The 25,958-nt window shown below is 27.4% G+C and overlaps 1 protein-coding gene across 10 annotated transcripts; it reads left to right on the top strand.

Moving 5' to 3' along the window:
- Positions 1 to 15,249: 15,249 nt before the first annotated feature.
- On the top strand, positions 15,250 to 24,791 carry LOC103569183 (calcium-independent phospholipase A2-gamma). 10 transcript variants are annotated; one of them, XM_014441516.2, is made up of 6 exons: positions 15,250 to 15,826; positions 18,571 to 19,325; positions 19,844 to 20,056; positions 20,261 to 20,469; positions 23,605 to 24,010; positions 24,086 to 24,791. In XM_014441516.2, the coding sequence occupies exons 1-6, from the start codon at positions 15,711 to 15,713 to the stop codon at positions 24,337 to 24,339; spliced, it is 1,953 nt and encodes a 650-aa protein (XP_014297002.2). In that variant the 5' UTR covers positions 15,250 to 15,710; the 3' UTR covers positions 24,340 to 24,791. The 10 variants fall into 10 exon arrangements, with proteins under 10 accessions (XP_014297002.2, XP_014297008.1, XP_014297007.1 ...); XM_014441522.2 differs by lacking the exon at positions 15,250 to 15,826 and adding an exon at positions 16,050 to 16,420 and having other exon boundaries at positions 24,086 to 24,790; XM_014441521.2 differs by lacking the exon at positions 15,250 to 15,826 and adding an exon at positions 16,051 to 16,373 and having other exon boundaries at positions 24,086 to 24,790.
- Positions 24,792 to 25,958: the final 1,167 nt, after the last annotated feature.

Here is a 25,958-nt window from a genome sequence, read left to right as displayed (position 1 = left end):
ATCGAATCGTTATAATTTAATAAATATTGAAGATTGAAAACGATTCGTGACGATTAAAAATTTCAAGTCGTCATGAATCGTTTTTAATCTTCATTCGGAACCAGAAATTACAATATTATTTTACGATTAAAGACGATTCATGACGATTTAAAATTTCAAGTCATCATGAATCGTTTTTAATCTTCAATCAGAACCAGAAATTACAATATTATTTTACGATTAAAGACGATTCATGACGATTTAAAATTTCAAGTCATCATGAATCGTTTTTAATCTTCATTCGGAACCAGAAATTACAATATTATTTTACGATTAAAGACGATTCATGACGATTTAAAATTTCAAATCGTCATGAATCGTTTTTAATCTTCATTCAGGACCAGAAATCATAATATTATTTTACGATTAAAGACGATTCATGACGATTTAAAATTTCAAATCGTCATGAATCGTTTTTAATCTCCATTCAGGACCAGAAATTATAATATTATTTTACGATTAAAGACAATTCATGACGATTAAAAATTTTTAATCGTCATGAATCGTTTTTAATCTTCATTCGGAACCAGAAATGACAATATTATTTTACGATTAAAAACGATTCATGACGATTAAAAATTTTAATCGTCATGAATCGTTTTTAATCGTAAAATAATAAATCGTCTTTTGACGATTTAGGACGGTTAAATCTGAAAATCCATGACGATTATGACGATTAAAGACGTTTAATGATGATTTAATTTTTAATCGTTTTTAATCGTCATAAATCGTTTTGTTTAATCAGGGATAATCTGCATCGTCCTGACTCATAGTCCCAAAAAGTATTTTACTAATTTTACCAACAAAATCAAATATACCCCGTCTATTTCTAATTAACGTAGGGATCCCTATAGCAGAGAATAATTTTTACTTATCTTGTCTTAGACTTTCTAATTGATTTCTTAGTCTCAGAATCAAATGTGATTCTGTACAATTATTTTGACACGATGCTTCAACTTGATCAATACTTTTTAAGATTTCTGACTCCTGGAATGTTAATTCGTCCAAATTGAAGTAGGATACAATATTGTACGTTTCATGGAAAAATCTAACGTCTCCTAAATACTCCATGTAAATATTTAGTAACGTCGAAAAATTTAATTCTTCGTTACTTTTGACCTCCATCATAACCCATTGGATTAGAATTCTGAAACAAATTCATATTAGCATATTTTAATTTATTAGTGTGCACGATTATACTTTTATTTTGTTTCTCTATTTTATAATTAATATCTGACAATTTATCTATTATTTTATATGGTCCCTCAAATGGAAAATTCAGAGCGTGTGTTTTATCATTCGCATTACTTTCTTTCTTTAACCAAACCACATCACCTACTTTGAACTCCTTTGGATTCGTCAGTCGATCATAACGTGTTTTTGTCCTTTGCTTACTTTCTGATATTATTCTTTTACTTTCCTCGATAGTTTTATTGATTTTTGCTTGTAAATCACCTAAATATTCCATGTATGTTAGATTAGTAGTCTTCAATGATGATACATTCCTTGGATTGATTCCGAAAACTAGTTCTGAAGGAGTAAATCCTGTACTTTCATGTTTGGATGTATTGTAATATAATCCAGCTAAATGAATTTTCGTATCCCAGTCATCAGCATTTTCGTTGGAAAAGTGACGTAGATAATCTTTTAACACTTGGTGACTTCTTTCCAGACTTCCATTACTTTCTGGATGAAAGCTTGTAGTTGTAATATGTTTAATACCTAACATTTTCTGAAAATTCTTCATTAATTCGCTAGTAAAATTAGTTCCTTTATCTGTCAGAATATTACTTGGCACTCCAAAGTAACCAACGTAATATTTTAAAAATTCACGTATTACTGTGGGAGCGGTACAATCTGCGATTGGTATTCCCACAAAATATTTGGTTAAACAATCTTGTATTGTTAAAACGTACTTATTACGTCTTTCCGTTAACGGCAATGGTCCACAAATATCCATGGCGATCTTATCGTTGAAATTCCTCGGAGTATCAGTAATAATCATAGGCATTTTAGTTGGATGCCTATTGACTTTATTTCTTTGACATATTTGACATTTCTTTACATAAGCTTCGACGTCTCTTCTTAAGGTTTTCCAGAAGTAATTCTCACTAATTCTATAATATGTTTTCTTTACTCCACCATGGCCTCCAAGGAGACTATCATGATTTTCTTTCAATATTTTCTCGATATCTTTTTTCTTGGGTACTTTTCTTTCTTTATCATGTAGAAAAATTGTAGTATTTCCTCGGCAAAATACTTCTTTCCACATTTTCTCAATTTCTTTCTTGGAAAATCCTGTTAATCGAGCACACCCATTGTGGTCAATGTGAAGTTCCTTGAATTCTTCAGCAACGGCTAAGTACATCAATTCCTTAATTTTTTCTTTCAATTCATCTTTCGATGTATGTGAATTCGCTTCGACGATAATATGATATTCCTCATGATCTTCTTCATGATAAACTTCTATTGTTCGTTCTCCATTATCTCGGACAAATGACACATCAACGCTGCCCTCAGGTATCGCTGAATTTGTCAGAAATAACTGTTTTCCTAATTTAATAATTTCTTGTTCTTTTTCATTTTCTTCTTTTTTTTCAACATCTTCCTAATGATGATCTTCTTGGTGATGATCTTCCTGGTGATGATCTTCTTGATGATGATCTTCAGGTTGATTATTCTGTTCACTACCTTTTCTGCATTCTGTTTCTAATGTTCTTTGTTTTTTATTTTTTTCTGAGTCAATTTCTATTGAATTCCGTTTTCGTTTACCGGCTAGGGTCACTGGTTCTTTGTTACTTGTTGTAGGGCCATCCTCTCGAGTACGTACCCTTTTTCTTGAACTTGGATCCAATATATTCTTTCTTCTTTTCTTGTTTGATGAACGTTCTTCCGAGTCTTCTTCTTCTTTTGATGCTGAATCCAACAAAGTATCAGCGTTCCTTTTTTGAAATACAAAAATAGGGTTTCTCGATAATGCATCAGCATTAGTATTGAGTTTACCCTTTTTGTAAGAAATTTCATAATCATATTCTTCTAAACTTATTCTCCACCTCATTAATCTTGAATGAGGATTCTTATGGTTCATTAACCAGACCAAGGGTCGATGGTCAGTAACAATTTTAAATTTTCTGCCATATAAATATGGGTGAAAATGTTTTACACACCAAACGATTGTTAGTAATTCTTGTTCAGTTGTTGAATAATTTTTCTCTGCTTTATTTAAAGCACGACTAGTGTATGCAACAGGATGTTCTTGATTATTTTTAATTTGAGATAATATGCCACCAATGGCAATACCAGATGCATCTGTTGTAAGAATAAATTCCTTAGTAAAATCTGGGTATGCCAGTATTGGTTCTGAACACAATTCTTTCTTCAAAAGATTAAACGATTTTTCTTGATCTTGTCCCCAATAAAATTCTTTATCTTTCCTTAACAGATCAGTTAAGGCTTTCGCTTTCCTGCTATAATCTTTAATAAATTTTCTATAATATCCTGTCATTCCCAAAAATTGTCTTATTTGTTTAATATTTTTCGGAGTTGGAAATTCTGAAACGCTTTTACATTTTTCTGGGTTCGGTTTAACTCCATCTTCAGTAATGATATGACCTAAATATTGCAACTCGGGTTTCAAGTATTCACACTTGTCAGGCTGAAGTTTCAAATTAGTTTCTCTTAATCGCTGGAATACAATTTTTAGATTCTCGTTATGTTCAACCAATATTCTTCCGTATACGATGATATCGTCGAGGTAAACGAAACATACTTTTCCGATGAGACCCCTCAAAGCGTTATCTATCATTCGCTGGAATGTAGCTGGCGCATTCTTCAAACCGAAAGGCATTTTCAAATATTCAAAATGACCTTGAGGTGTGCTGAATGCTGTTTTCATACGATGTTTTGGATTTACCGCAATTTGGTGAAATCCACTTGCAAGATCAAAAGCAGAAAAGTACCTGGAATTTCCCAGTTGATCCAAAATTTCTTCAATGTTGGGAATCGGGTATGCATCCTGAACTGTTTTGTCATTTAATTTTCTAAAATCCGTTACAACTCTCCATTTTATTTTATTTGATGCATCTCGTTTTTTAGGGACGATCCATAGTGGCGAGTTGTAAGGGGAATTTGAGTTTTGAATCACTCCCTTCTCTTTCATTTCTTCAACTTGCCGGGCAATTTCTTCTTGTTGATTAGGTGGAAACCTATATTGTTTAACATTGATAGGAATCTCATCCGTTGTTTCTATTGTGTGTTCCGCCAAATTTGTAGTAGGTAAAGGGTCACCTGGTAAATAAAAAATATCTTGATATGAATCAATGATTTCCCAAAGTTCTTCTTTCTCTTTAACTTTAATAATGTGAGACAGTCGAGTGTTTTCTTTCAATACTTGACTACGCTTAGTTGAATATTCGCATCGCAATTTGAGAATTTGTGGCTGATCCCGATTAAAAATAATTGTTCTTTTCTTCGCAAGTATTATAGCATCTTCTTTTTCTAGAAACGGTCGACCTGCTATTCCATCTTCTTCTAACGGAAAATCATTCGGAACTACTAAGAAAATATAATCTATTTTATCAACTGTAATTTTACACTCTTGATTACAAATGATTGGGATATCATTAATTCCAGTGATTTCTGCGTTAATTTTTCTTACTGGTAACCCTAGTGTACATTTTAATTTAATAATATTTACAGCTGCTCCTGTGTCTGCCAGGAATGAATGACTTCGCTGTCCGACGGTAGTGTTGACTCTGAGCATGAAGCTTGCTCCTGGATTTCTTCTGTTTTTTGACATTGAGTATACTTTATTTGATTTGGTGGAACGTTTGGCACCTGCCGTGACGGAAAATTTTGATATGATACTTGTCGCTTAAGAGGACAATCTTTTATAAAATGTTCAAAACTTCCGCAATTATGACAAGGATATTTGTTTTTCTACGCTGGTTTCTGGGGAGTTCCTTGACCTTTTGGCTTTACATTTTTGTTTTCCTGTGATTTATTCGAAGTCTTGTAATTGTTGATAGGAGTCTTTTTGTAAATAATTTGTGAAATCAATTCTTCTTTTTCTGTTTCTAATGCTAGGTTTTGGGCTTCTCGAATTGTGGTTGGTTTGCCTGATTTTACAAATAGTTTAATGCTAGCGCGAAGTCTCCGTACGTAGTGAGCGAGACCCTGTCTTTCTTCATTCTTTAAAATAAACATTCGGTTTTCCGCATCAAATTCTGAATTATTATTAAGCGCACGTTTTACATTTAAATGGCAATCATTAAACTTTTTATTGTAATCGATAACACTTTGGTTATTTTGTTGACATTGACTTCGTTCTAATAAAGCGACATCATATGATTTATTTTCCCCAAAATTAATTCGTAATATTTGAATCAAATCTTCTAGTGATCGAATATCATTACCGTCAATTACTTTCCTAGCGTAACGAACTATTTTTTTTGAAATGATTAATCGAATAAATAACACTCGTGACTCTTCCGGAACTTCAATAAAAATTGATTTAATTTCGAAAATAAAGGTTTCGACCGAAATATTATTACCGTCAAATTCCGTGATTACTTCTAAATGAGATTTCAAATCTTACATTCTTACAGAGTTTATATTGCCTGATTCACTGGGAACGTGTGTACTCTCAATCTCTGTCTTTTCGTTTTTTGCTTTCATAAAAATTTCTAACTGCGCATTTAAATTAATATTTTGCTCTCGTAATAACTGTACCATCTTTTGTAATTCTACACTTTCCTCTTTTTCTTCCTTGAGAGCTTGAGCTTCCGTATTTAATAGCTTATTTTGTTTCTGTAGTGAATCAATAATAGTTAGTAGTTCTTCTTGTGTTTTTGACATTTTGGAAGACACTTCTGACAAGTTTATCGAATTTTCACTAGACTCTTCGCTTTCGTCAGAATAAATTTTATTCTCGCGATAATTTTCGAAATTGCCGTTCTACATATGTAAATAATTTAATTTTACTTACATTAAGATGTTTATTCTCATGTTTCCAATTGTTTCTGATGCACTGATTCAAGATATCCTTTTTAGCTGCCACCAATTTTATGTTATGCCTTGGGAGAAAGGTTCAATTTCTTTTTAAAATAACTTGCACAAATTTTAATGTCTAAATTATAGTCACTTTTAATTGTTTATTTTATAACGTAAAGTTGCACTTCAACTTGAAAACTTATTAGTATCTGTTAAGTTTTAATTAAATTGATGGTAATTATTCTGGGCTTAATTTTCTAACATAATATTAAAATAAGATCTTTAATTATAAATCTATAATTAATTCTTAGAGGTTTTCTGTAACTAGAAATGTATAACACTTCGTAGTATATTCTATGAGTTTCATTCAGTAACTGACTAAAAAGGTGTTACAGTAAGTACATTGCAATTTTAAGTATCATTACGCCATGGGAATAAACTGGTAATGTGGTGTGCTCTGCCCAGACGCTGGCGTATGAACATCACCGTCAGCAATTTTGAAAGATAACATTAAAAGAATAATTAAAAAATCTACAGAGGCATAACAATAGTAACCAGGGTTGCAAATAGCGCATTAAATTTATAATTGCATTAGTGCTTCAATTAAATATTTTTTTTAATTTCATAATCCAAAAACAACAAATTAGAAATGATTTTTTAATTTTTAATTCCATATCTTTGAATTCAAAATGAATTTTTAATCCTACATTTTTTAATTAAAAATTAAATTTCAAATTTTTAATTCGTAAAGTAGTGTTAAAATGTAATGACTAAGTTTTTGAATCTACGTTTTAAAATAAATCATTAAATGATCAATTTCAATTCGGAAAACCAGATTCAAAAATTTATTTCTAATCTCAAATTCCATATTTAATAATTGAAAAGTAAATCAAAAATTTTAATTAGCCATAGCTAAAGGGGATTCAAAAATTACATTCCGTTTTTTAACTTTCTATTTTCGTATCAAAAATTAAATAAAAAGTTTTAAATTCCGAGCAACGGATTAGTGTTCTTTTAATTTAAAATTCTCTGTTTACACTAAAAATTAATCAAAAAATTTAATTCTTAAATGTCTCAACTATGAATGATCTTTTTATTTCAAATTCTATTATATCTGAAGATCAAGAGTAAGTTTAAAAATATTTAAACTTGTTCAAATAAAACAGTATTCTTTCCTGTTAAGAGTGCCATCAAATTTTTTGTCTTGATTACTTATCTGATTGCGTACCGTATCTAAATTAAAAAGTAATTTCCAATTTTTGATCCCACGTGTTTGAATTAACAAGTAATTTTTTAATTTTTAATCTCACGTTTCTGAACTAGAATTAATTTTTGAAATTTTAAACCCACATGTCAATTTAAAAACTAATTTTTTAGTTTTTAATTTTACTTGTCTGATTAAAAATTAGTTTTTCGATTTTTAATCCCATGTGCGTACATTTAAATTAATTTTTAAATTTTGAATCTCTCGTGCGGGATTAAATATCAATTCTGAAATTTTGAATCCCACGTGTTTGGATTAAAATTAATTTTTTAATATATAATCTCACGTTTCTGAATTAAAATTATTTTTTCAATTTTTCAATTCAAGTTGTTGAATTAAAAATTAATTTCGTAATTTTAATCGCTATAATTTCAATTACGGATTAAAAATTTAATTTTTAATTGCAAATATTCTCATTAAAGAATTCGCAACCCTGATAGTAACAAATCCTATATTGTATTAGAAAATTTATTTTCTTAAATTTGTATTTATTAATAGTATTTATAGTAAAATTTACTATACAAATAGTAAAAAATACAATCGTCTTAGCAGAAAATACATTACGCATAGTTATTTTCAATATCTAATGATGTAATCATTACTAACTAGTAAATTTTACTTAACGTTTAGTAATAATTACAATACAGAATGTATTGTTACATATCTGCTAGTAAATTTTACTATAGCATTGTAATTTATACTATACTTTTTTCTCCGTATACTCAAAGGCCATCTTTTGTGCTTGAGTGCAAAAAAAAAACAATACATCAATTAAACAATGAAACTGTGCTGAAGATACAAGAAAAAAATGGTTTTTGCAAAAAGTACACAGAAAAAAATATTGTGTTTAAATCAACATATTCTGTTTGTTAAAAACGGTCCGTAATAATTGTGTTATTTTTTAACATAGACTGTTGGAATTTAAACATAAAATTTGTGTTCAATTTTCAATCTGAAATTCGGATAATATACCACAAAGTAATTTAACAATTTTTAAATGTCACTAACAACACAAAAAAATTTTGAATTTTTACATTTTATTTTTGTACTTTAGATATTCATTAAAAATAATTCATACATTATTTTGAGGTCATCAAAAGACACAATTTTCATCTAACATTAAACTATTTTTCGATAGTAAAAAATGTTCTTATTAGAGTCAATGTTAAAAAAAATCTTGTAATATTTAATACCAGTTTTAAATGATAAATCAATTAATATTTTCATTACACAAAATAATTTGAAATTAACACTAAATCGTTTCGATTAGTAGAATAAACATTCCAGCTCTAAGTAAATGGTAAATTTAATATATGAATAATAAAAATATTCAATTTAAATTGACATTCTCAATGTATCGATTTCACGTAAATTTTTCAACTAATTTATTTTTCTTTAATTATCGATTCAGTTTTCAATATGAATTTTGTGTTAATTTCAAAGTAACACTTAATAAATGATAATTTGAATTAATGCACTATAGGTATAATACTTTTAAAGTGTTAAATAGCAGATCATTTAAAAATTTCTCAAAACTTTCTGCCAAATAGCATCGTTTGTTCTTCAGCTTCTTTCCCGCAACTTTCAGGCAACACTTTTTGTCAACTTGTCTTCAAAGAGTGGGCGTACGCACATACGAAAGTCTAGAAATGTACCCTAATAGCCACTTTAGCTTGAAATTGACGGTAAGTTGATGTTGAAATTACCTGAAATCTGCTGCCCGAATTTGCCATCAATTTGATAGCAAAAATTGAAAATAAAAATTTGCAGTTAATTTTTCTTCAATTTAAAAGTAAATTTTTACGAAAAAAAAAGTCTGTAAAGTTCATTCTCATTATTTCAGAGGGTAAACAAATTTATGCATAAAATTATCTACAATTTAACGGTAACAATATACTTAACAATTTTTCAAGTCAAATTAACAATAAATTGATGTAAAATTTGCCTGAAAATTGACGACAACTTTTGAAGTGAATTTGCATTCTAATTCGAGCAGTAAATTTACATCAATTTGAATAGCGAGTTACATACAAATTGACGTATAAAATGGAAAAGTCCGAAGTTGACGAACATTTGACAGAAAATTCAAGAAAACTTTTGTATAGCAAACTTTTGCTATTTGTAAATTCATTGGCTTGACAATTTCCGACAAACGATTTTCTAATGATTTAATAAAAAAATTGAAAAAATAACAAGATAGAGAGGCTAAATCACGAAGTATAGATACCAGGAGTCCAAACATAATGTTAAAATAATAGTATCAATTTAGGGATCGGATTTTCGCCAGTAGAGCGCGCTATTTTTCAAAAAGTACCCGTTTAAATTTACGCGGGAATTCTTGTTGCTATTGGACAGCTCTAAAAAAAAATATTTTGAGAAACTTGGAATTAAATGAAAGTTTTGGAAAATTCGTGGAAACTTTTCAAGTGTTTCCGACCCAATAATATCGACAAGTTTAAAAGATAATCTGCAAAGTTAAAAACATCTGATAAAAATAAATAATAATACAAAAATACTAGGCAGCAACCATTTTGTTTTTTAAAAAAACGTAGATTAATTAAAGTAGATTAATGCTAACAAAAATTTGAAAGAGTTGGATTTATAGTTTATTTTTAATATTTCCATGTAAAAGTATTAAAAATTGTCCCTATGAAAATTTACTAGCAAAAATATTTTTAAAACTCGCCGAATGCCTATATTTATTTCAGTATCACGATAAACATACTTGATGAAAAAAAAAAAAAAAAATTTATTGTTAAACATATTATTTATTAACAGTATAAGTTACAAGAAGAATTTTAAATTATCATTTAAATTAGAATGATTAATTTTTTTTATTTATAGTTAATTTAATTTATTTTTATGTTCACGAGCCAGGTCAGCCAGTGCGTATTTACGCATAATAATAACAATAATAATATCAGTACATCCTGAATACTTGCGCAGCCAGTGAAAAAAAAAGAACTATGATCTGAATTCATTTTTGTGTACACAAATAATGTGAAAAATCTTATACCGTTCGAACTCCTGGTATCTATACTTCGTGGGCTAAATGAAAAAAAATATAGTCTGAAGTTTTCTTTATTTTTTTGTAAATAAACAATTGTCCGACAAACGACCAACAAACGATTGCAATTTAAATAAATCGATTCATAATATAAGGGGCTAAGTAAGTGGAGCTCAATTTCCGTCTTAGAGGATTTTGCTCGTATTATTTTGAGTATACGTTGGTATTATTTTATTGTTAAAGTATTTTTTTTGTTTTGGTAGGAAAAAGTTATACAAATACCTAATTAATCATAATATTAATAGTTATAACAATACAATAAATTTTAAAACTTAACATTTACTGGCTAACAACTTACAAGCTAAGGGCTTTTTGGGCTTGTATTTTTATTGTTAGCGAGTATCTATAAAAGGATATTTTATATTTGTTCCTTTGGTTGTAATTCGTACTACAAATATTTCTTAAAATATCTAGTTTCATTCTATTGCTATAATGGTCAACCCATATTTTACGTCAATGACTTATCGCACTGTCACGAAAAGCAACAGTACCATATGCGAAACGGAGGTCAATACTGCAGTCGATATATTTTAAACACCTGATAACACCCAATCAAACAAAAAACCGAATGAGTAATGATTATGAACACTAATCACTCATACAATGGCAGCATTTATAAGTCACCAGTCGTTAACATAGCTGACATTTAAATATCACAAAATTGTCACCTGAAATAGTCAACGAAACGTTAGCTATTTAATGCTATATATTTTTTAATTTCAGACAAAAAAGTTACATTTTAGGAATAAGATAAATTGTCAATATATTGAGGTGCAGAACTGCGATTGAAACTATTGAATTCTGATTGAAATCCGATAGACTTCAAATCGGAATTCATTGGTTTTAATCGGAGTTTTTAATCAGGGATTACAGATAACTTTTATTTATCTTAAAAAAGTCGTCATTTATCATTGAATTTTGTCATAACATTTTACTAACTTTTTTTCATATTAAATTTTAATAACATCTTTATGGTAATTTTGAAAGAACTTTTAAGATTTATCGTTTAGAAATAAAAAATACTTTATTGTAAATATAAAAAATAGCAAAAAGTTGACTTGAAATGGGAATCTAAAAGCTAACAAAAAGCTAAGCTAGCCACTTGAGATAATTTCTTAAAAATAAGATCCTTGATTAAAAAAAATGATTTACTCCATCATGAACGTATCCTTGATTAAAAAAATTTATATTCTCTTGAATGCTATCAAATCCTAAGTGTGATTCAGAAGGATTCAACATGATTCAAATTTTTTAATTCTGTTAAATACTATTTAATTCTAAAACCATTTAACAGAATTTGAAATGATTCAAACTGTTAAATACTGTCGAATCCTTTTATATCCTAAAAAAATAATAAAATGAAAACATTATTTCAGGATTTAAAAGTATTTAATACAATTTGAAATTTTAAATACTACTTCAATTCTGTCATACCCTACTACTCTTTTCGAACATTTTAATATTAAAAAGTATTTAATAACCGCGAATTTTGATACAGGATTTACAGTATTTAGCAAGATTTGAAAGTATTAACATTTTAATCTCCCGTATGAAAAAACCATATACTGTCGAAAATTATATAAAAAAATATATGGTAAATAACTGAACATATATGGCGGTAAAATTATTAATATTGATTATTATATGATTAATCATATATAATAATTTATACGTTTAATATTATAATAATCCATATCATTTATAATATGTGTGAATATATATACATGTGAAATTGTATCAATTATATGTCCGTTTTATATATTAATTTATAACGTAAAATATATGTTTCACATTATAAATTAATTTATAATTTCAATATTATTATAATCCATGTAACTTATAATATATGTGATTGTATATATATGATATTACATCTTAAATTATATTCTTGTTCTATATATAAACTTATAATTTCAATATTATAATAATTTCGATATTATTATACATGTATAAATAATATAAAATATACATTCATACTAAAAATTAAAGGAACAAAGAAATAAAAATAGTTGTAGTTATCATGTAACTACATAAAAATACTAAAAATATAGCTTACATCATATATCGATAAGTATATAAATCTATCATATATTTGAGTACACATATGTTTACATATATTTGTGCAAATATATGTAAACATATATTTACATATATAAATATTATATGTCAGTCATATAATTAAATCATATATCTTATCATATTAATTAATAACTTAAAGTATAGTATAAAATATTATAAGTAATACTTTTTTTTTCTTTTTTCCTTATTGGCTATAGCCTGATTAAAAATACTCATTGAAAAGAATTGAAAAAGATGAGAATTGAATACTTTTGAACACTTCCTATACCCCAACATTTCCATTTGGACATAAAATTAATCCTTTTCAATCCAAAAATAATATGAGAATTTCTAAACTTGCGAGGAATTGAAAAAGATTCAAAAGAATTGATATTTTTAATCTTTCTGAATACTTCTCAATACCAAAATAGTTCGATATTTCGGATCGAGTGTAGGATTGAAAAGAATTAAAATGAATTGAAATTTTTCAATCTTTTTCAATCCTTCTCAATACCAAAATAGTTCGATATTTCGGATCGAGTGTAGGATTGAAAAGAATTAAAATGAATTGAAATTTTTGAATTTTTTTCAATCCTTCTCAATACCAAAATAGTTCGATATTTCGGATCGAGTGTAGGATTGAAAAGAATTAAAATGAATTGAAATTTTTGAATCTTTTTTAATCCTTCTCAATACCAAAATAGTTCGATATTTCGGATCGAGTGTAGGATTGAAAAGAATTAAAATGAGTTGAAATTTTTGAATCTTTTTGAATCCTTCTCAATACCAAAATAGTTCGATATTTCGGATCGAGTGTAGGATTGAGAAGAATTCAAATGAATTGAAATTTTTGAATCTTATAATATCGATGATATTCTTTTTTAACACAAACCTTTCATTTAGTAAATTACTCCGTATAAACACACACTCACAGCAGCGCGCGTGATGGGACATCCCTCTAAAAATCATCAGGATAGTTTCCCATCTGATTAAAAATACTTATTGAAAAGGATTGAAAATTATTTTAATTCTTTTCAATCAATACGGAGGTTTTGAAAAGTATTGAATGGCATCGAATTTTGGATCATTTGAATACTTTGTAATTCTTAAAATGGAATTCAAAAGTATTGAAAGGAATTCAATTTTTCATTTCAATATTTTCCAATATGGAATTATTTAGGTATTGAGAAGGATTGAAAAAGGTTCAAAAATTTCAATTCATTTGAATTTTTTTCAATCCTACACTCGATCCGAAATATCGAATTATTTTGGTATTGAGAAGGATTCAGAAAGATTGAACAATTTCAATTCATTTGAATTCTTTTCAATCCTACACGTGCCCCGAAATGTGATATATTATTTTGGTATTGAAAAGTATTCAGAAAGATTAAAAACGTTGATTCTTTTGAATCTTTTTCAATTCCTCGGAAGTTCAGAAATTCTCATATTTTTGGATTCAATAGAATTGAAAAGTATTAATTTTATGCCCAGATGAAAATCTGGTAGTATAGAAAGTATTCAGAAGTATTAAATTCTCATCTTTTTCAATCCTTTTCAGTGAGTATTTTCAATCAGGGTGAGAATTAAATAGTATTCAAAATATACAAGAATGAATCCTGATGAATATATTTTAATTCCACTCTAGAATTAAAAGGTATTCAAACGATAAAAAATTTAATCTTCTTCAATACTTTCGAATTCCACTTTGGAATTGAAAGGTATTGGAATGATAAAAGATTGAATTCATTTCAATACTGTCGAATTCCACTTTGGAATTAAAAGGTATTGAAATGATGAGAGATTGAATTCTTTTCAATACTTTTGAATTCCTTTTTAAGAATTACAAAGTATTCAAATGATCGAAATTTCAATCCCATTCAAGACTTTTCAAAACCTCTGTTGGGATTGAAAAGGATTGAAAAATTTTTCAATCCCTCTCAATGAGTATTTTTAATCAGGGATACCGTCCCAATTGGGCCACGTGCCAGTATAAGTAATACTTATAAGTTATCATGTAAAAAAAAAATATATATATTACCGATATATATGTTTCAAATTATAAAATCATATAATATTTCGGCAAAATTTTGTGTATGGCTCCATATATGACTTCTTATAATTCCATATAAATTATCATATATTTTGAATTATACTGACCCGGGTCACAATATCTAGCCTCATCGAACCCAAGTAAGCCTCAATCCAGCCTTTGAGTAAAAATAGCATTTTGAGCTTTAAATGATATTCAAAAAGCCTCAATGAGCCTCAAATGATGCTCAAAGATCTTCAATAAGCCTCGATGAGCCTCATATAAACCTAGTCTTGACTAAGTAATTTAAAATGTAATCTAAATTCGACTAGTATTATTTGAGGCTCTTTGATCACCATTTGAGGCTCACTGAGGCTCTGTGAGCATTATTTGAGGCTCAAAATGCTTTTTTTTTCTCAATGAGACTGGATTGAGGCTTACTTGGGTTCAATGATGCTAGATATTGTGATCCGGGGAATCTCATATATTGCTTTTTCATACGGGCCATTTTAATACTGTCAAATACCTTTTTTTAATCAGGGCAATGAATTAATCAACCTCAACGATATTTTTCAAAATATAAATTAAAACCGATGTCTATATTCACAAATACTTCGCATATATTTATCAAGAAAGATGCTTCCTTTTGTACAAATTATTTTTATTAGATAAATATTTATTTGAAAAATGATATACTTCTAATGAATAACAATTGACTTAAATGTAAATACCTCAATGAATAACAAAAAATAAAACATATACTCATAAGTACGTATTTGTACGCAAACGTTTTTATTGCAACGAAAAAAAAATTGAAAACAAAGTCATGAGGTATTTGACAAACAACAAAATTAACATTAACTGTAATTGCACCACTTATTGATTAAATTAAGTGTGTTTACATATTAGAATTGTAGCGTATATTAGAAAAGCGTAATACATCTTAGAATACGCGTGCCAAGTATGCGCGTCACAACATATTTTAATATCGCGTGATATTATTTTCAAATATTAAAAACATTGCCAAAAAAAAACTATAAAAGACAACGTTTGCCTTCGTTTAAACTCAGTAAAGTGAAAAAACAGCAACAACAATCAATATCTTAATTATATTAAAAAAAAAATATTTTATAGTTTTAATTATTTTGAGAATTTTAAATATTTGTTTATAATATTAACAGTGATTTAATTTAAAATTAATCATAATATTTTTAAACATATTGTATTTTTTTTTCGGAGTGAAACTTTTTTTATCAGCATTAATGAAAACAAAAATAATTAATAGAGGTGTTGGAAAACTAATTTATTTGTCATTAAGTAATAAAATGGTCTTACGTAAACATTTTAGATATTATAGACAAGGTGTAACGTTAAAAAGGTAATAAATAACGATAAAATATACTTGTGCTATATACAACTATATATATATATATAAAGAATGGGGTTCCGTTTTGCCAAACTTCTCCGCTTGGAAGCAGCATAATAGCGAATTTGGTCGAGCGCAAATTTTTGAATGTCAAATTTAAAAAGACGAAAAATTTGTTCTAGAGTGATTTAGGAAAAAAAATCCAAGAAATTTTCAATTTTACAATCTATCATATGATGTTTTCGATGAATGTCAAACCATGATAAATATACAGTATATTTGTCACTTAAATATGTGTTTTGGAGGAGCTACTAGTGTCGCAAGATCATCATATATATTCGATATCAGAGAAATTATAAAATTATACAGAATATGAGTAAGTGATGTGCTCTTTTCTGTAAAGGAAAAGCAACTTTTACTTTTCCCAATGATGGAAAACGTCGGGCCCTTTGGGAACAGACTATAAATGTAAATTTACGGTCTTCGAAATCGTCGAGGTTATGTCCTAACCATTTCGCGAAGGATGTTATTGTTGAAAATAATGAAAGTTATTACACAGGTAAATAAATAGTTGAGATATCTTCTTGTAACTGTGCAACATTCTATGTGAGATATTTATTATTATTTGTATCCATGTTGTTAGATAAGTTAAGAAGTTATTTTTAACGTTAAATTTCGCGTCATCGAATGAGCTATGATGCTGCCTCTTGGGCCTAGTTTGACAAAAACGGAACCCATTAAGAAGTCAATTTAGTTGGTTTCACTCTCAATGACGAGATAGTTAATTTTATCTTTTATCTATGATTATTATTACTAATATATTTAGTAAATATGTATAGACACTTTTATATAGTTCTACAAAACGTTTAATAAACGTTAAGTTTTATAGTAAAAAATATTGTGTTAAGAACGAATGGTTTTGTAAATTTTTTGTGTTGATTATTCAATGTTAAATTGACACATTCCATTGTGTTAATTCGAAATTTCAAATCGATCTACTATTTAACACTTTGAAAGTATTACTTGGTACAAAAATTGAATTATCAACATTTATTAAGTGTTTCTTTATTAAATTTATGTTAAAAACTCAATCGATAGTCACGGAAGAATTATTAGAAAAATGAAATTGACGTTTTATGAACGTCAAAATTTAACGTAAAATTTTTTTTTATTAACTTTTAAAATTTACCATTTACTAAAAGCTGGAAAATTTATCATAGTAATCAGAAAAATTTAGTTATAATTTCGAGTTATATTATGTAATGCAGATTATTTTTTCGCTGAATTAACATTTGTTTTTGTTTTTAAAAAAGAAATTAATTTTAATATTTACGCCTGGTAGCAAATATTACATGATTTTTTTTTATCTTTACTGTAGTAAAAACACTCTTTACAATAAAAAAATAGTTGAATGTTAGATAATAATTGTTGTCACTTTTGATAACCTCAAAATAATATGTATATTATTTTTAAGAAATATCTACAGTACAAAAATATGTAAAAGTTAACATTTTTTTTTCATACTGTCACTGACATTTAAGAAATAACGAATTAACATCTTGTATTGCCTGAATTTTGTATTTAAATTTTAACACAAATTTAATGTTTTCAGGGTTGCAAATAGAGCATTAAATTTATAATTGCATTAGTACTTCAATTAATTTTTTTTTTATGTTTCATAATCCAAAAACAACAAATTAAAAATGATTTTTTAATTTTTAATCCTACATTTTTTAATTAAAAATTAAATTTCAAATTTTTAATTCGTAAAGTAGTGTTAAAATGTAATGGCTAAGTTTTTGAATCTACGTTTTAAAATAAAACATTAAATGATCAATTTCAATTCGGAAAACCAGATTCAAAAATTTCTTTCTAATCTCAAATTCCATATTTAATAATTGAACAGTAAATCAAAAATTTTAATTAGCCATAACTAAAGGGGATTAAAAAATTACATTCCGTGTTTTAATTTTCTATTTTCGTATCAAAAATTAAATGAAAAATTAAAAATTCCAAACACCGGATTAGTGTTGTTTTAATTTTAAATTCTCTGTTTACACTGAAAATTATTCAAAAAATTTAATTCTTGAATGTCTCGACTATGGATGATCTTTTTATTGCAAATTCTATTATATCTGAAGATCAAGAGTAAGTTTAAAAATATTTAAACTTGGTCAAATAAAACAGTATTCTTTCCTGTTAAGAGTGCCATCAAATTTTTTGTCTTGATAACTTATATCTGATTGCGTACCATATCTAAATTAAAAAGTAATTTCCAATTTTCGATCCCACGTGTTTGAATTAACAAGTAATTGTTTAATTTTTAATCCAACGTTTTTGAATTAGAATTAATTTTACAAATTTTAAACCCACGTGTCAATTTAAAAACTAATTTTTTAATTTTTAATTTGACTTGTCTGATTAAAAATGAGTTTTTCGATTTTTAATCCCACGTGTGTACATTTAAATTAATTTTTAAATTTTGAATCTCTTGTGCCGGATTAAATATCAATTTTTAAATTTTGAATCCCACGTCTGTGAATTAAAATTAATTTTTTAATTTTTCAATTCAAATTGTTGAATTAAAAATTAATTTCGTAATTTCAATCGATATAATTTCAATTACGGATTTAAAATTTAATTTTTAATTGCAAATATTCTCATTAAAGAATTTGCAACCCTGGTGAAGCCTACATTTTTTTTTCTTTCACCAAATATACAATAATAATTCAATAATAAAAAAATATTGTTTACAGAAAGCTTACAGATGGTGTAGCAAATCGAAATGATAGTAATGTGACCGAAAAATTATCATATTCTCTGAATATTTTAACACAATCTAAAATCAGAATGCAAAATCAGTGGAAATCATTAACTCATTCAAAAAACTTTTTATCTATTTTGGAATACAATAAAAATGTTCAGTTAATATTTAATAAATACTGGATCGATGTAACTAAGAAATTAGTTTACCCTTTTATCAAAAATAACAAGAGAAATTTTTCTGATAACGGATCGACCAACAAAGATATTGATCATGAAACGAAAGTAGCCATTGTTCAAAGAGATAATAAAATACCAAAAACAGTAAACCAAGAAACAGATGATAAAAACGTTGATGGTAAAAGACAGGTTTTACAATCATCGGTTGTTACTCCAGATCAATTATTACAAAATACCAAAGACCAAATATTAGCATTACCACAATTATTGAGTGATTTCTTTATAAAATTAAATCCTCGAGTAAAAGAATCCTTGCCATTGACTACGAGTCCTAAATGGAAGACTTGTGTCAAAAGTAATATAACAAAAGATAGTATTCTATCAAGAACTAAACATATACTGAATAGTATAATTATCGCTGAATCTAATACCTCACAAATAAAAAGATTAGAAGATTTTTTAGCGCATGTAGAGCAGTTTCCAGAAGCAAGATATCATGCTATCAAAGAAGGCGCAGTTAAAACACTGTTGCGAACGAGACAGAAATCGAAGGACGAGAAAGTACACGGTAAAGCGAATAATATATTTTTTTTTACTTATAAATAAGGCAAGGATTTTTTCCTGAATTAGAAAATTTAGAATTAATAATTAATGATGTCTAATTTTTGATATTATGGCTAAAATATTGGTCGTATAGAAAAAATTTTCAAGTAAAAGTTGTTCAAAATTCAATTTTCCAAAAACAATGTCTTACATAATTTTTCTTTAGGATTAATAATGAAGCCGTAATTTCAAAATTAAGATTTTCATAATTAACAAAAATTTTAATCATTCATTAAGAATCTTAATTTTGGAATTACGGTGAAAATATCGGTCGTATAAAAAAATCATAAGAGTCATTTTTTTTCGAAAATCAAATTTCTTACAACTTTTGTTTGAAAACTTTTTTTATAAAACCAATATTTTCGCCGGAATATCAAACATTTGAACGATTCTTTTCAAAATTAACGCAAAAATCTTGTCCCTACTTATAAATCTTTAATTAACAAAAAATAACATATGACAATAAATTTTCAATATAATTAGCATCTATCCGAGAAGCTCTTGCAGTAGTGGGGTACATCGATCCACTTCCTTGCCGAGGCATCAGAATTCTTTCAATTGATGGGGGTGGTACGAGAGGACTACTTGTCATTGAAATGCTTAAGAAATTGGAAAAGTTAACCGGGCGCAGAGTACATGAAATGTTTGACTACATGTGTGGAGTCAGTACGGGCGCAATTCTTGCAGCAAATTTAGGTATTTTTTAATATATTCAAATTATATATTATATGATTAATTTTAATGAATAAATTGTTTATTCATGCTAACAGTCATAAAATGGAATGACCCTAATAATGGTACTTATTAAAAATATCTACATTAATTATAGTAAAAATTATTTCATTTTATTTTGATAAGCTACAAAGACTTTTAATGATGATACGAGACTATAATTAACAGGATCACCGAAACGAAAATCTTTAGACGAAGTTTCTGATTTGTATAAAGAACTCAGTATGAAGATTTTTAATCAAAGCGCACTTCGTGGAACAAGCAGTTTAGTGTGGAGTCATGCATATTATGATACTGCATTGTGGGAACAAATGTTGCAAGAACAATTGGGAAATGAAGATCTCATTAAAACGGCCCGTGATCCTCATTCACCGAAGGTAATTATTCTCTATAATAACTCATTGGAATAATAATTTTTTTGCACACCTCAAACGCGTTACAATTGAAATTATTTTTTCAACTAATTCACACCTTAAATCATCTCTACACTTTTTTTATTACACTCTAAAATGGGATAAATTGTATACAAGTACAATGATAATTTATTAAAGAATAATTTCTACCCAGTATTAACTCTTCATTATTCCATTGATTTAAAATGAATAATTTTAATCCAAAAAACCAGTACACAGAAAAAAAAAAATCTTGACTCGAGAAAATTTTTCTTCAACCAAGAAATTTTTCAGCGGGTGGAATGAAAACCGGAAATTTCTTGAACGAAGTGAAATAATTTCTTGAATTTTAAATCATGAATTAAGAAAAAAAGTTCTTAAGCCAATACATATTTCATACTTGGTCCAATAATAGAATTACTTGTTTTAAAAACTTGCTTTTCTTATTATAATAAATATTTTTCTTAACCTAAGTATGTTACTTACTTAAACCAAGAAATAAAAATATTTAGTTCAAGCAAGTTATACACTTAATTAGAGAACTATGATGTTTTGAAACAATAAACGGTACGAACTCGAACTAAAAATAAAGGGAGTTGGTTTAAAAAATTTAAACTCTTGGTTTGAGTATAGTGTACTTTCTTTGACCAATCACACGAAAAATCTCAAACCAAGATTACTAGAGTCTCAAGCCAAGAAAGTTTCTCTTGGATTCACTCGTAGGTGCTCCCTCCTTCGCACCCCAAGGAATGAATACTCCCCACTCTCTCTCTTTCTCACACTAGCACAGCAAATGGATTTTGAGTCCACATTTTTATTTTAAATAAATTAAAAATTAAATAGCTAAATTATATTATTATAATAAATTAATTAATTAATGTAATTAAACAATATCGAATAATTTCTCAATTTTTTTTTTTTTTTAAACTTTTTCATTTTAATATTGAAATTCATTTATGAACGATTCATACGATCCGTTCAGTATTTCGGTAAAATGTCGGAACTAACATTTCTCTAAATTATTGGCGATAATATTTGTAATATTAATTCTGTGTTTAGGATTTAAAAATGTGACTGACCATAAGGCCAGTGTGGCTCAGTATATGTGGACAAAGTCAACGTAACCTGTCAAAGGCTGAGATGGCTTAGTTGGTAAAGCTCTCGCGTGACGCCGAATCGATCTGGGTTCGATTCCGTCGTGAAGCGATAATTGTTTTTTCTCAATTCGGTTTAAGTGTTTAACTCATTGCGAAACTTGCCTATCCCTTATAAATGCTCTTGATAAAGTATTTATTTGCTTCACGGCATTGTTTGTAATATTTAAACAAAAAAAAATTGTTCAATAAAAAAATAAAAAAAAAAAAATAAAATTTTTTTAGCTCGATAAATTTATTTGCTCAATTAAAGAAATTAATTTCTTAGCTGAAAAAATTTTTTTTTGTTTGCGACAAAAAAAAATTTCTTGGCCCAAGAAAGTTTGTCCTTGGTTTAAAAATTTTTTTTTTGTTGGTACAAAAACTTTCTTCTTTTAGTTCAAGACATTGTACCTTGACTCGATAAGGTAACAGTCTTTGGATAAGAAAAAAATGTCTCGAGTTAAAATCAAACTTTCTTGGCCCAAGAAAGTTTGTTCTTGGTTTAAAACATTATTTTTCGTGGCTTAAAAACTTTTTCGTTTTAGCTCAAGATATATTTTTTTGACTCAAAAACGTAACAATCTTTAGCCAAGAAAAAAATTTGTTGAATTGAAAAAAAAATCTTCTTGAACTAAAAAAAAAATTTTTGGGACCAAGAAAGTTTTTTCTTGGTTTAAGGAATTTATGTTTCAGACTAAGAAAATTATGTCTTCCGCGAAGGAAATAATTTCTTGATCCAAATAATTTTTTACTCCAGTAAAGTAAGAAATTTCGGTTTGGTTCAAGAAAAAAATTTCGAAGACATTTTATTTCTTGGTTTAAGATTTCCTTTTTTTCTGTGTAGGGTCCATTATCGTGTATGAATCTTCGAAACCACGATAACTCGAAAAATATAATAAATTGGCCTAATATCAGTAGATTTTATAAAAATCTAACTGTTATATTTGTCCTCATGAAGCGACATTACGAAAATTTTAATATTTTCTATCTATTTTAGAGCGAATAGGTACCAAAAATTCTATTGGTGAAAAAGTTTATATCTGCATTTATATATATACGATGTAACGCGCAGTTTTCCCACGATAGTGTCCACAATTCTATACCGATCTTGATGAAATTTTTTTTACATATTTTTTAGCTAAAGAGCTCGGTTCAGTTCAAAGATGAGCTAAATCGGCCAAAAAGTTTATAAGTTATAGTCGTTTAAAGATTTTTTAATTTTTCAAAAAATTCAACTTTTCTTGATTTATCTTTAAATAACTTTTGATCCCAAAGAGATAATCTATTATTGGTGATTGAATCTTTATGTTCATTCGATTTACTTTAATTTAAGCTATGTTTCTTACTCTTTAGATAATTTTTTCTAATACTTTGATGAATTTCAAAATTTTCAGAAAAATAGAAAAAAAAACATTTTTTTTGACTTTCTCATTTAATAACTTTCAAGTAATACATAATAGTTGAATCTTGTTAATATTTTTATATAGCTTATCTAATGAGCTTCATATTTCAGTAGTATTTTTTTATATTCAACGAAAATTAGCTATTTATTTATTGAAATTTAGCTGTTGCATTCGTTCTTACACTTTTTAATAAATTCAAGTAACTGTTTCAATTCCGATTACTGCCGTGTAACACTGTTAAAATCTTAACATGAAAGTATATATGAAGTATTTTTTCAAAATTGACAAGCATTAATATAATTGACCTTATAAGCTTTAGATGAACCTTTAAACGCCACCGTCTACCTTACGGATTTAAATAATTAAATAAATAATGAAAAATCTACTTTCATTTCGGCTGCCGAATGACCTTTTTTTTATAACCTTTGTACCTCTTGTTGCAAGAGCCCTATTAAGAATCATTATTTAAATCCTTTTTGTTTAATTGTAAATAAAAAACTTAAGACCGGCAATTCACGAAAAATTGAACTGAAAGTCAAAACTAAAAACAATGAAACCAAAAAAAAATAAAATTATTTTAGTTTTCAGCTATCGCAACCATATTCAATGATGCGCAAGTAGCAGCATACATATTTAGAAATTACACTCTACCACCACGTGTAGAAAGCCAATATATGGGCTCTTATAGACATAAGTTATGGGAAGCAGCAAGAGCATCAGCAGCTGCTCCAACTTATTTTGAAGAGTTCAAACATGGAGATTATATTCTAACTGATGGCGGAATAATAGTTAATAACCCTTGTGCAGTAGCTATTCATGAAGCTAAACGTTTATGGCCAAATACTCCCATTCAATGTGTGGTATCGTTTGGAACTGGTAGAACGCCACCAATTATTCCAAACAGTGAAGGTAAAATGAAAGAAACTGTTGCATCTAGTTGGAAAGACAAATTTTATAAAATTTTAGCCAGCGCCACAGACACAGAAGGTAGTGAATTAATTGACATTATAAATCAGATGCTTAATCAGGTTAACGAAATAACTAATTGTGTTTTTATTTTAGGAGTCCATATAGTATTGAATGATCTTTTACCAGATGACGTTTACTACCGATTTAATCCTTATTTAACGGAAATGGTGTCTATGGATGACGTAAGACCCGATAAAATGGCATTATTAGAGCAAGATGCTCAGATGTATATTAGAAAGAACGAAGATAAATTTAACCAAGCTGCGATAGCGTTAAGTCAAAAGAGACTATTGTCTCAGAAAGCTATGGATTGGGTAAAACTTCAAAAAGAGATATTAGGATTTTAAATTTATTTATTATAGGAAAAAATGAAATTGCATTTTCTTTATAAAATAATTATTTATTTATCATTTGTTTGGCCATTAAGTCTAAGTTTTTGAGGCCATTTATAATACAAAAATAATAACCATAAGTTATTCTAACTGTGATATTAATCAGTACGTTTATACAATTCAACTTCTTATTTAGGGTCTGTTACTTTAGATTCGTATAATATATATATTGAGTTATTGAAAAAAGTTATGATATTAAAATAAACTTATCAAATATTGTGTATTATATTAAAACCATTTCCTCTATTTTTTATTAACCCTTACTCTGTATATTCGGATGTTTTTTTGGGCAGTAAAAAGATCTAAAAATTTATTAACTTGGAGTTCGAAGGTATCATTAATAGTATATTACACACCCAAGGCAGTAAATAAACGTCTCAGATCACATGTTTGTTGGCCGAGGCGAAGTCAAGATCAACAAACATGTGATCTGAGACATTTCTTACTTTACTTCCCTAGGTGTGTAATATACTATTTTAATAATAATAATTTGGGTTTTTAGCTGATCGAAGTATAGGGACTTGGCTGTTATTTGAAACTGTAATTTTTCCACGATTTTTTTTTTGTATGCAAGAAAGGAAAGTAAGACATTCCAACCCGCGTGCAAAATTGCCTACTCGAGCCGAAGGCGATTGTGTCTTCTCCATGGAGGGTATACTATTTTTCACCAGATCTGTACCTGAAAGTTTAAATTTTTGCCTCTATTGGGAGGAATGGCACATGCGCTATTATTATTTGTTTTCTCATGAAACCATGGTCAAAATATATGATAAATATCAGAAAATAAATGTGGCCAATTTAACTATATTTTCTGATATATTTTTTTCCATATTAAAAAATATAATATTCATCATACACGTCCGTATATGTTTAGCATGTATAAAATATATATGTCATTCAAATATAAAAAATATATTTTTATCATATATGAAAATATATATTCTTGTCATATACGAAAACTATATTTTTATCATACCTAAAAACATATATTTCTATCATATACGAAAAATATATTTTGATCATATATAAAAACATATATTTATATTGTGTATGGAAAAAAAAGTTTCTTATTCGTACGATCAACTCCAATTAAATTAGATCTAAATTTTGATATACTCTTTAAATTGCAGATAAAATTTTCAAAATTAGTTAATTTGATGCGAATATATGATGTACCCATATACACATCATACACCGAATAAAATATATGCTTAAATATAACAAAGAAAATATATGGTGCCATATATAATATAAATTATATGCTACCATATATTTTATTTCATATAAAAATTTTATATTTTTTAAATATAAAAGGAAATATATCAATACAATATATTATAAGGTGAATGTAAATGTATACATAGCTTCATATAAAAAACATATAAGTTACATATATGGAATACATATATTTGCTACTGTATATAATTTTATATTAAATCGGCCAAAATCGCTATATGATTTTTTATAATATACAATATACTATATCATATATTTTTTTGTTGCAAACATATATGATCTTATATATTTTAACCATATATTGTTTTATACGGGAAGAAATTAGATATTGTCTTTTT

This window comes from Microplitis demolitor, chromosome 4 (genome assembly GCF_026212275.2).
Source record: "Microplitis demolitor isolate Queensland-Clemson2020A chromosome 4, iyMicDemo2.1a, whole genome shotgun sequence".
Lineage (NCBI taxonomy): Eukaryota > Metazoa > Arthropoda > Insecta > Hymenoptera > Braconidae > Microplitis > Microplitis demolitor.
This window is presented reverse-complemented; position numbering and strand designations above follow the sequence as displayed.